Source organism: Podarcis filfolensis, assembly GCF_964270895.1.
Source record: "Podarcis filfolensis genome assembly, chromosome: 3".
NCBI lineage: Eukaryota > Metazoa > Chordata > Lepidosauria > Squamata > Lacertidae > Podarcis > Podarcis filfolensis.
In genome coordinates, this window is record NC_139606.1 from 66921884 (window position 1) to 66934533 (window position 12650).

Consider the following 12650-nt stretch of genomic DNA (forward strand, 5'->3'; position numbering starts at 1 on the left):
ATGGGAGACAGGAATTGAGTGGGTGAGTCTCAAGTGCCTTTTGGGGGGAAACCTTCCACCTCTTTCGGGATGGAGAGTTGTACTCCCCCAGCCAGAATTTGTGCATGTGCAGACCATATTATTAATAAGGAAAAATTCAATATTAGCAATTGCAACAAAAGGGATTAAAAATAAAATTTACAATGAGGTATTGTTTATTTTTATACACCACCTTTCATCACCTAGAATCCCAATATTCAGAGTCAGTGAGCTGATCCAGTTTCAGTAGCCAATATCGTATTGGGTTTTATCCTCCGCAAATGGAAGTTTCTTTGATTCAGCAATGGATTCAATCTTGGGAGTGGGAGGGAGACACTTTTTGCTGACCTCTCCTCCCTCCTGCAGCTCCCTGTACTATCTCCCACTCTGTTCCAAAGGGGTTCCCAACCCTCTGGAACAGGCTTCCTCAACCTTGGCCCTCCAGATGTTTTTCGCCTACAACTCCCATGATTCCTAGCTAGCAGGACCAGTGGTCAGGGATGATGGGAATTGTAGTCCAAAACATCTGGAGGGCCAAGGTTGAGGAAGCCTGCTCTGGAACATATCAGAGGATCATGGGGGCTGCAATGGACCTAGGCCTTTATTCAGCGGAGGGGCACTATTGAAACCATCTGATGTCAGTACAGGCAATGACCATGCAAGTACGTGAGACTGTGCATGCACACATTGCTGCAACCTGGTAGGGACTGCAAAGGGATGGAGCAGGCTCACACATGCTCTGCCAATGTGCACAGGGGTGAGGAACACAACCCCTGTGCAAAACGGTCATTGCTGGTACAGAATAAACATTCAATGCTTGCCACCTTGGCCCCTTTGAGAGGGAAGGCAGGATGCAAATTAAATAAATATTTAATTTCAACATTGTTGATTGAAATGTTGTAGACACTTCTTGTTGCTTGTGGAGAAGCCATATTGTTTCTGTAGTAGACTTTTTATTATAAGAATGTATTATAAGAATGTATTATAAGAATGTATAAAGGTTTTGAATCTAAAAGTCCCTCATGCCTACTACTTGAGTGTTAACTGGGGGAAGGAGTGTTACAGATTAAAGGTGGAAGTGTAGCTCACATGGCAATCTTTTGCAAATGACAGGCATCCCTTGCTGTGCATGCAGCCCCACTTAAAGCAACAGCATCCTTTTGGTCCACACATTCCTATTTGAAGTAGCTGTAACAAAGTGAAATTAACCACCTAGTTACACAAGTACATACAAACATCACCATCTGCTTATATTAAGAGCAAACTTAAATAAAGTATATTCTGCTTTGTTTTCACTTTTCATCTGGGTCTTTGAGCTACACTTTGTCCTAAACTTAACCAAAGCTATTATTGGAAGTTAAACTCAGAAGGAAGATGAAGGATACTGAGATATGCGGTGGCAACCGTAACAAAGGGTTAAGATGAACAAGCCACATTTAAAATCAAAGGAGAAAGGTTGTTATCCACCTGGGAATATCCATAAAGGTGCAGTATGATACTAATCTCCATAAGCAGGTGTACTGCTATATAAATACAGGTAATCTAGGAAAGAGGAGACAGGTGAAATAACCTGATGGGATTCAAAAACAGACATTGTAACACAGGCATGGGAAAGCTTTCTGAGCCCAAGGACCAAAACACCCTCATGCCAGCGGTGGGAACGTCTGGAGGCAAAAGTGAGTGGAACAACAGATGTGACTTTCACCTTGTGCAGTAGACTACATCCAAGCCATGAGAAAGCGGAAGATGTATACACAGAAACACACTTTTCCACCCAGGCAAGCGAGAGGCCTTATCACAGTCCAAGGACACATTACAGACCAGGCAAAAGAATTTGAGAAAGGCTGGTGAAGGGCCTGGGAATAGTCTCAAAGGCCAGATAAAGAGGTCTGGGCGGCCTTGTTCAGCCCCCGAGTCTGAGGTTCCTTGCCCCTGCTCAAAAAGGTGAGGGGGAAGGGAATCAAAATAACCCACTTGTTGCACTGCAACAGGTTCCTTATAAGGACGGGTTAGATGGGAAGGATGAGTGTAGAGAAAATATTATGAACAGCTGCATGATAAAGGTTTGCAAAGTTGCATGGGATATTGAGGACGTGTTCACAGAGTTACAATTCCTCTCTCATAGCGCTAGGATTGAAGACCACACAAAGAAACTGGCAGCAGCTTCAAAATAAACAAAGGAAAGCATCTAATTACTGCCACAAGATCTGGCAACAGGACTCTAAAGCTTAGGGTCTTACTACATGTTGCAATGATTATGTGATTAGCAATTATGCCAAGGATTCTAAAAAGAAAATACGAGGCACCTCAGAGTGGTGGGGAAGATGGGTAATAGCCAGTGCTAGGTGGGGCTTAAGCCTTCCCTCCCCAGCTGCAATTCCCGTCCCCACCACTAATTTGCCCTCTAGCACGTTAGAAGTGAAAAAGACCAATTGCCATGTACCGTATTTTTCACTCGATAACATGCACCTGACCATAACACGCACATAGTTTTTAGAGGAGGAAAACAAGAAAAAAAAATTCTGAATGAAACAGTGGATGTATCATTTTTGTGCTTCATGCTGCGGCCACAGACATGTGATTTGACGGTGAGTTTGAGGTAGCCCAATGCAAAGATCCTGAGGATCCATGTGGATCCATGCTTTGTAACCACGTTTTTGCACCATTACAGCCCTGTTTTTGCATCAGATCATTCCTATGTGAATTTGGGGTGACTCAATGCAAAGATCCTGAGGATCCATGTGGATCCGTGATTGGAACCACGTTTTAAGTGGGGAGGGAAGAAAAAACATAGAAGGGACAAGGAGCACCGAGAGGGGTGTGCGGAGAAGCAGCTGGCTAAGAATGCAGGAGAGGGGTTTTACCGGAGGGAGGAAAGGAAGGCAAAAGTCCCCCCCACCCACCCAAGCCAGCCAGCTCTCTCTCTCCCCCCCCCCCCCGCATGTTGCCTGCGAGTCCCTAGACGCACGGAGAGGAATTAGAAGGAAGGACGCTCTGCTTTCCCCTCTGCTTGCCTGGAGGGGAGGGGTTTTCTCTGCTCTTTGTTCCGTTTGAGCAAACACAGTAAGGAAACAGAAGCGGGTGGGCAGTAAGACCCTGAGGCAGAATGCAGGAAAGCAGCAGCTTCCTCTTTTCAAGGCTTCCCTTCTCTGGAATATTTGATATTTGTCTGATTTTTGCCTTCACTCACGCCTGTCAGCTCCAGGGACCACACATTCGCTCAATAACACGCACAGACATTTCCCCTTACTTTTTAGGAGAAAGAATCTGCGTGTTATAGAGGGGAAAATACGGTATATTTGGAGAGACATACATGTTGCAGTGCCTCTAACCATCTCCTCCCTCCCCACCCTAGATGTTGAAGTTAGGCTCCTTATGAAATGGAATTTTAAAAAATATATACATGGTACAAAAAAACAGAACCTCTCTAGGTCCATAGATGGTTGCTTAGGGCAAACTGCCCAGAGAAGGAGCATGGCACAGAGATTTAGGCTGGCTTAGAGACTTTCCTAAAAAGTTCCATGAGACAAAATAACCTGGTTTTAATGTGGGGCATAGCTGAGAAAGACAAGATATGCTTTATATACCTAAATAGAATTAGCTCCACTCCACTTTGTCTTTGCTTTTTCCTTCTAGGCATGAATGGCTATCATTCATTCTCATGAGGTGACATAAAGCCTGTACTTGGAGCAACAAGCAGAACAGTACCCTCCAGCAGTGTTCCCAAAGAGCCAAAGGATCCAGATACCCCTGCTCCAACCAGCCGGCAGGCACTTCAGAGCTACTCAGGAGGAGGGACAAGCACATGGAAACACCTGCTTCAGTCGCGGCCTGGCTGAGAGCCAGGAAGCAGGGGGGCCTCCAGTGCCTGCATAAGCTCCCAGTCTGAGCTGCTTCACTGATGAGGCAACAGCTCTCATCTAAACTCCAGCCTCCTTGACCTGGGGAAATGGACAGTAAAGGTGCAATGAGGGAGAAGCTGCCTCCCTGGCCTGACAAAATGGTGCAGCCACCATTGAGGACTTCATGAAAGCAGATCAGTGTTCTATGAACTGCTGAACTGTGATGACACAGTTGAAATAGAGCAAAACATTTGGGAGGTTTGAGAGGAAGCAGCAGAACCCAAATAGCTTCACTGAAGCAACTCATTTAGTTAAATTAGGAATGAATTAGAAAGCATTCTAAGCAGGATTGTGTGTGTGTAAAAATGGCCTTTGGACTTATTGAGTGGCCAGCTACTGCCCTTTATAGGATTGATAAATCTGGAGACACTGTTCTGCAAACCATTTGTACAAAATAAACAAAATTGGTTTCAGAATGCATGTACAGCTCTAGGTCTACTGTTTTCTATAAAACCACATCCTGAGGAGCCAAACAGGTGTTGTAAGAAATGCCACTTCCTGTTATAATGAGACTAATGTCTCTGTGTTGGCATCTGCTTTGAAAAATCCAAACCTTTACAGGAGAGTAAATTGTATAAAAATGGCCACAATGGCTAGAGTAGACTTTACCAACCAGTTGCCCTCTAAAAGTTTTGGACAAACTCCCATCATTACTGTCTGTTGGATAGCTCAGCTGGTTAGAGTGTGATACTGACAATGCCAAGGTTGCAGGTTTGATCCCCGTATGGGACAGCTGCATATTCCTGCATTGCAGGGGGTTGGACTAGATGATCCTCAGGGTCCCTTCCAACTCAACAATTCTATGATTCTATGATCCCTGTCCGCTGGCCATGCTGACTGGGGCTGATGGGCATAGGAGTCCAAAACATGTGGAGGGCACCAGTTTGAGGAAGGTTGGCTACACCTTGCAGAGTTTCGCACAGCATAGGGCAAGGATTCAGAGCAATGATAGCCAGACTGCTGACTCTAGCTGCATACACACTTTTCATTCTAGAATCAATGAAGACTGAGTACTTGGTTTTTTTCCTATGCAGTCATACACACAATCTAAATCTAGTGTGGAGTAATGGTTAGAGTGTTGGAATAAGACCTGGGAGAGCAGGGTTCGAATTCCCACTCCGCCATGAAATTCCCTGGGTGACCTTGGACCAGTCACTGTCACCATCTCTTAGCCTATCCTACCTCACAAGATTGTTGTGAGGATGAAATGGGGAAGAGAAGAACCGTGTACACCACCTTGAGATCCTTGGAAGATAAAGGTGGTATAGAAATGCAATAAACAAAAAATAGATGTATTGTTTTGTCTCTAAAAGCGCTTCTTGAGAAACTGGTTTCATTTTGAAAATAAACACTCACTGCAGATTGATTCTGCACTGTCTTGTCTTGTTTCATTTTTTTTTACCCACAAAAAAAATAATTTGGGGGGGCAGGGGTTGTTACATAAGAGCCCCAGATGCATTTCAATTGTGTAACCTAAATTTGCAGGTATACAGTTGAATCATACCTGCAAAAAAGCCACAGCCTGAAAGCAGCCTAGATACCCTTACAATATATGCAGTTATAGGTTGAGCGCCAGTATCAAATTTCAAAACAAACACAGACATTATATGTCAGGTACTATGGATCATGAAGAATAAATGCCAAGAAAGAAGGACAGTAAGTAAGAAGGATGATGGTTGGTTAAGGTAAAGCTTCAACTTCGTGTTTAACCTGCTGTGATGATCACCAACACAAGCACCATCTATTTTACCTGGCTGCAATGAGATCCAGAAGATGCTGCCATCTGTCATTGACCTTGCCAAGTTTGTACTCAATCTCCAAAGCTTTGCTTTCATGGCTTGCTTTAGCAAGTCGCTCTCCCATTTGCTGGAGCTGGACTTTATTCTCTTGAGCGACCGCAATTTCATCTTGATAATCCTGGATGACAGAGGGATTGAGAGAGATCATAAAGCTTATTCATAACACCCTCCAGCTGAAGACTATAATAAAACAGGTACTTTGTTATGCTTGTTTCAACAAAGCCTTGCAGAACATTTAAATCATACAGTAGCTAAAAACAATGTTCCTTCCTATTGCTTACCTAGCAGCAATGACATAATGACATAATAAGAATGAAATACAAACACAAATTATTACACTAGATTATTTCCAAGTGCTTACCTAGCTTAATGTAACTGTCTAAACTGAGAATGTTTGAAGAAAGGTCTACAAAAAAAATTCAGAAGCACTGTACCTTTTTGAGTTTTTCTATCATTTCTTCAATGAGGATATCGCCATTCTGGGAAACTTTACTCTCCATTTGTGTCAACCATTCACAGAGCTCCTTGTTCTTCTCACTGAAGACTGCCCACTCATTCAGTCTCTCACTCACCTGCTGCCGTCTCAAGGAAACCTTTAAAAATGTGTAAAAGGAAATAAATTTTTAAAAATCACACTGTGACAAAAACAGAGCCCTTGAGCTGCTGTACAGGTGTTTCTGCACTGAAGAGAGAAGTGCAGACAAAACCTTTCACGACTCCTTTAACAGCTTAATGATCATGGTTAATCTCAGGATACTTCTGGATCAAATCCCATTTAAGTCGGGAAGGCATCTTCAAATACTGGAGGTCACACAAAGATGAACTGTAGTCTTCAGTATTATGCATAGGCTCTGTTCTACTGTCCTAGGTGTGCTGAGGTAAGGACATCCCCATATAAGCTAAAAGGGTGTCCTAGAACCTTCCTACAAGTCAATATTTCTGTGTGGCAGCAGCAAGGCCTTGGTACTCCCTGCTTATTGACATTAGGCAGGCACCCTTGCTATACTGTTTTAGATGCCTGCTAAAATAAAATAAAATGATTTCAGCAATCCAACCCAGATACATAATTTAGTTATGTATACATGGGTTTTATTTTACATTTGCTGATTTTATATTGTTTTATATTCACTGCTTGGAGATTGTTTTAATTAACTGGTTTATATTTTTTCTTCACACACACACATATATACATAAAAATAAATAAATATAGGAGGCCAGTCTAGGTTTGCCTTGAGTTAACATGAAACAGAGAGTTGCTATTTGAATTCATACTTTAGATTTTGGGGGAGGGAGGACAAAAATTATCTTAACATTTGGCATGTGAGGAAGACTTCATCATGAAATGAGACCTGAGGCAAACTTTAAGTCACTGCAGATCTAGACTGAAATACTTTTACTGCTCACACTAATAATTTAAACTGTATTTGCCCAACAGGCATTTTAAAAATAAAAGCCATGCAAGTAAATTGGCAACTCAATCCATAAATATGGCCACTATTGGCACCAGATTATATACAAGTAATATGCCCACAAGCCACAAGTCCCATGGATTTGCTTGTCCTTTTCTAGCCAACATACCTAAAGACATGAAGGATGACATCAAAAAAGCAATAAGCAGTAAGTCTTGGGGAGATAGTACAGCATGAAAATAATAGGTGTCTGGTTTAACAAGATGACCCCTGCGTATGAAATCGTAAGTACTCTGTTTTGATCTTAAAATGTAGACTAAAGGAAGATTAGGAAGATTCAAGAAGATCTTGAGAGAAAATGCCCTGTTATTTTTCAAGACAATTGTATGACTACAATCTAACGGCATCCTACTTACTGCAGCTGTTTCATCTTTTCTATAAGTGCAGCTCCTTCTGAGTTTACATAAGCTTCTCCACTGAGGAAGTGAACACTTCATAAAATGATTGCAGCAGGCCCCCGTTTTTGTGTATTTTAAGCTGAGATGAAATGATACCCCATTTCCTTTTGCGGTTTTCCACACACTAGCATTAGCAAAAGTGTGGTTCTAGCAACCTTGCTTGTAAATTCTCCTCTAGCACACAGTATAACCATCAGATGGCAAAAGGCTGGTAAGTCTAAGTTTGTAGCATGTCAATCCTTACTTTTTCTAATTGAATGAATAAAGTTGGGGGCTTCCTGGGCAGGTGCAACTGTCTGTAACCTCTTACTGGTTCTCATATTGCACTGGAAGTTGCTTACTGGTTTAAGAGGGTTTGTTATTATTATTTTTAAATGATGCTGTTTTCTACTCAAAATTGAAACTAATCCTACAATTGTTCTGCATGCTGTTCATGCGTTCAGACCTTTCTATAACAAAAGCAGTATCATATGGAAGCCCCATTTGTATTCCCCGTCCCCAATTTATACATTTATTTTTGAACAATTTCAATAGACTATTATACAAAACAGAACTACAGATACACAAACACAAAGAAAGGGAACGGGTGGGGAGCAGGCACATGTAGCTGGGATTCAATCTCAAGTAAAGTCTACTGTCTATTCATAGAAGTCCATACAAAGAGTCCCAACAGAGCTCCATTTGTGTCTAAGACAACCCCATAAGCTTTTCAGCCAATGGGACTATGTCTCTTTATTACACATATACATACCAACTTTCCTTCAAGCAGCTCCTGGAGCTATATCAAGGCTGCTCAAGAGAGCTTCATTGTTGAGCAGGAAATTCTAACCCAAATTTCCCACATCTAAACTCAACACTCCAGATGTTACACCACACTGGTTCTCTGCTCTGACCTAAAGGTTTGGTGCAACCTAATGGTGAACGCCCCCCATTCCCCCCCCATGGGTTATACTACTTTACCTGGTGACACAGCTCTTCCCATTGTCTGTGCAGTAGTTCAATGCGCTCGTTGAGAACTGATATATCGTCTGCACTGATAAAAGAGGACAGAGTCTCCTTCAGCAGAGCTAGGTGAGCAAGATCATCTGTCCACCCCTCAGCAGCACTCTCTAGCTCCTGGATTGGAAGAAGAAATTCTATGAGGCATTGGAATATTTGAGAAATACAATAGTTATCAAAAGCTTCCTATCTTAAATAATAGCAACAAAAAACAAGTATCTAGGTTCTGGTTCTTTGGCTCAGTTCAAACATTCTGGCTTTGAAACATCCTTCCCCCACCACAGCTGATCTGATCAAACCTGGAGCCCTTCTATAGGCCTGATTTTAAGCAAAACTTGAGATGTTGGGACATCTGATCAAGCCCCCCCCCCCCCGCCAAATCTGGTTTGACTCTGTGGCCCAGTAGTATAGGCTAGCCTGCCTCATTTTCTGAACAATGGATGCCGCAGCCACTTTTATGCCATTGCAGCTATATAGCATCTCCTTTGGGGCCAGAGTCCCTTATGCAGGAGTGTTTTTACCTTACAACGAATCTGTTCTGTGTGGAGTTCATCATGATGGTCCGGCAGTGGCTGGGAGAGCTTCTTCTTGAATGATTTTAACTTTTCCAGAGAATCTGCTATGCCTTTTTCACATTTCTCCCAGTCCTGAAGGGAGAGGGTGTGGGGAAAGACAATATGAATGTAATTTTCAGGATCCGGGCAAGGAAAGAATACAGAGAATATGCAAAAAAGAAAAAGAAAAGGGTGATGGAATTGGCCAATGCTTCCCCTCAAAGTTACTCCAAGTGTTTTAACTAGTTTGCACATAATCATGTAAAGTAGAGATGAGATCTTGTTCTCATTATATAAAGCAGGGCTGGGGGGACATGGGTCCCTCTAGTTGTTGCTGGACTCAAACTCTCATCCACCTTGGCCAACATGAGCAGGGATGATTGGAGTTGTAGTCCAGCAACACCTGGAAAGCCACAGGTCCTCCACCCCTGATATGAGAAGGCAGTTATGAACAGAGACATGGACAGAGCTGGGGTCAGTGACTTTGTCTTTTTCATAGAAGCATAATAAAACAGCATTATTTGAAGTGGTGAATTCATTAAGTAAACTTACTTTTAACAAGAATGTAAGCTGTTTCTTCTGTTCCTCAAGTTTGAGGCTAGCCAATTTCCAGCACTCCTGGATTTCTGAAAGTTCAGACTGTAGAGATGCTTCTGTCTCACCATCAGCACAGAGTAACAGCTGCTTCCCTCCTTCCACTGTTAAGATGTAGCTTCCTTGCTGGCGAAGGAGAACTTTTTCTTTAAGCTGCAAAGACCAATGACATTCTTCTAGCATCATTCTGTTTTTCCCCACAATACTTTCTTTGATGGATCAGAACTATTCTAAATCCCAAACTATTATAAGTACTCTTATTCTTTTTATCTAAAGAAGATTTTTTTTTTTGCAAGAGTTACCTGTCTTATGTCAAAGAAAGAACTAGTAGTATCTACAATAAAGAGGCACCTACCAACAATTTCATTTTCAGGGCATGGAAGAAAGGGAAAAAATAACCTATTTTCTCTTTCCTCTCTCTTTCTTTTCTGTTCTCCCTTCTCTTTTTTTATGAATCCTTTCTATTTTTCTCTGTATCTTTCCCAAAATTTTCCCCTTCCCCCTCTTTTATCCCTCTACACACATGCCTCCCACTACTGGGAGGCCACCCCATATATTGAAAATGATAGTTTAAAAATATGTTACCAAAGTATGTTCAAAGCCTTTTTTAAAAAAAATAATTACATTTCACTCTTCCTTAGAATGCTCAGCAATTTACATCGGTCTCCCAGTTTCTCTCATGAAGCACTGACAAAATACAGCAGGCATCCCCAGCCTGCGGCCCTCCAGATGTTTTGGCCTACAACTCCCATGATCCTTAGCTAACAGGACCAGTGGTCAGGGATGATGGGAATTGTAGTCCAAAACATTTGGAGGGCCAAAGGTTGGGGATGCCTGAAATACAGGAATGCTGTAGCATCAGCTACCCTTCAGAAATAGTGTCTGATGCCTCCCTTCCCTTTCCCTATATTCAGTTTCAGAACTTTAGAGCTATTATCCTTTTCTTTTACTGTTCATCAGCACAACTGCAGGAGAGACTCCTTTCATTGTCTTCTTTTATCCCAGTTACTACAAACTCCCAATACTTCATACCTATCTACACTATGAATCTGTATATAAGATATGAACTCTGCTGGTAAGCATTAAGGTTCAAGGACTCCCTAAAGAGGTACACCAAAGAAGTGTACCTGGAACAAGCCATTCACAGCAAATCTGGGGAATAAGCAGCAATTAGGTATGGCTAATGGGGAATCAGCCAGATGCTAGGCTGATATTTTTGATGACATCCTTTGTATGTATTTTATACCAATTGTGGCTACAACTGATGAATGTATTCACTTTTTACTTACAGCAAAAATTGCACTTAATTCCGGTTTTATAACTTTAAGGGCCTGCCAAGGTTTACCTGCATTTCATCCAGCAATGCTCTAGCCTGCTGCAGTGGTATAGGAACATTGCCCAGTCCAGTTGCTGTCTGACCAGACACTTCCACCAGCCACTTGCGCAATTTCTCTGCCATCTCTCTGTAGCGTTGCCATTGGCGAATCTGACTGTCAATTATGCCCCGCCTCTGCTGGGCTCTGCGAATCACCCCCTGCCACTGATTACTGAGGAGGGCCAGTTTCAGATTAAACTCATCCCTATAAGAAGAAAGGGCACAAAATGAAGGATTTTGATATCTGTCATTCAGCCAAACAGCACCAAGAGAGCTTCCAAAACTGTAGTGTCTGTGAACATGATATGCTTTAATTTAACAAAAACTGGTTGATGTGAGAGCTCCAATTCTAAGGTCTTATTACCGTACTTCTGGTGTGATCAGAGGAGCTAAAGCTAAGGCAGCTGGAATAGTCAGTAACTTTGTCTCTAAGGTTTCATTGTGATACCACAGAGTATCTGCAAATTTCTTTGAAAGAATTAATGAGGGCAGATGAGGAGCAAACAAAAACAAAGTTCAAGGGTAAGATAGTAAAGACCGCAAAATTCCACCAGGCTTCTGATATGTCCTGTATACATATATTCCATTTTATTGCTAGACATGGCAATTTAGTCATCTTGGCTAAAGTATTTATCAGCATATAAACACTTGTATGTTTTGTCTAGACCAGAGTATTTCTATGAGAAACATTTTTACTGAAGTGTATTTTCCTCAACACTCTAGGGATGAAAGCATCCCTGTGATTGTTCTTTAGGTTCACTCTGCTCCATCTTCCTTCTGACTGAAGGTTAAGAATTCAAAAGTAATTTTTGAAATCAACACATGCAAAGTTTGCCGCAGCTAGCAGTTCCTCCTGGTCACTTCTGATTTTTCCATCTGAGTAACTGACACGAACAATCACCTTGATAAAGCACAAGCTGAAAAAGAGTATTTTGATGAAGTTTATTCCTTTTTGTGCTGCTTGGCAATGCACACAACTGCTTGCACATATCAGTAAGATGGAGGAAAAAGAGGGATAAACAAAAGTTGGTCAGACTGTGATCTCTTACAAAGTTCAGTTTTTAAAAAGCACAATAATGAACTGAAGAAAAATAATGGCATAGCACTACTTCAGAAAGAAAAGCAGCATTCAAGAAGAACTTTTGTTGCCTAATATTTTTCCCCAGTGCCCAAGAAGCTTAAACCCAGCATTTACATCTCCCACATCTTCCAACTTTACCTTCATTAGAGAGTCAATTGGACTTTTGAAAAGGGAGTCCAAAAGGATGCTAAAGGAGGAAAAAAATTATTTGTAGCTGTCTTCACTGTGGAAGATTTATTTTCTTTTATTTCTTATCCACCCTTTACCATAAAGCTCCATGGAAGCTTACAACAATAAAATATACAATTTCAGATCACTGGGCCTGAACTAACTTTTTCCAGGAGAGGAACACAAGGAACTATGGCCAACAGTGGTATCACGAGAAAAAGTCCTAGATGTTACAGACAGACTACTAGATCAACAATGGTAACACACAGGGCCCAGCTGACATCCTTAAGAAA

At 41.8% G+C, this 12650-nt stretch overlaps 1 protein-coding gene across 20 annotated transcripts in view; it reads right to left on the bottom strand.

The window, feature by feature from the left end:
• Positions 1 to 12650, bottom strand: part of SYNE1 (spectrin repeat containing nuclear envelope protein 1) — a 276264-nt gene that overhangs the window by 48182 nt on the left and 215432 nt on the right. For all 20 annotated transcript variants that reach the window (XM_083607892.1, XM_083607884.1, XM_083607889.1 and 17 more), the window contains 6 exons: positions 11079 to 11313; positions 9692 to 9886; positions 9107 to 9232; positions 8547 to 8702; positions 6154 to 6312; positions 5671 to 5837 (listed from right to left, as the gene is read on the bottom strand). In XM_083607892.1, the coding sequence (XP_083464018.1) occupies positions 5671 to 5837; positions 6154 to 6312; positions 8547 to 8702; positions 9107 to 9232; positions 9692 to 9886; positions 11079 to 11313 (1038 nt within the window). The remainder of the gene's footprint in view (positions 1 to 5670; positions 5838 to 6153; positions 6313 to 8546; positions 8703 to 9106; positions 9233 to 9691; positions 9887 to 11078; positions 11314 to 12650) is intronic.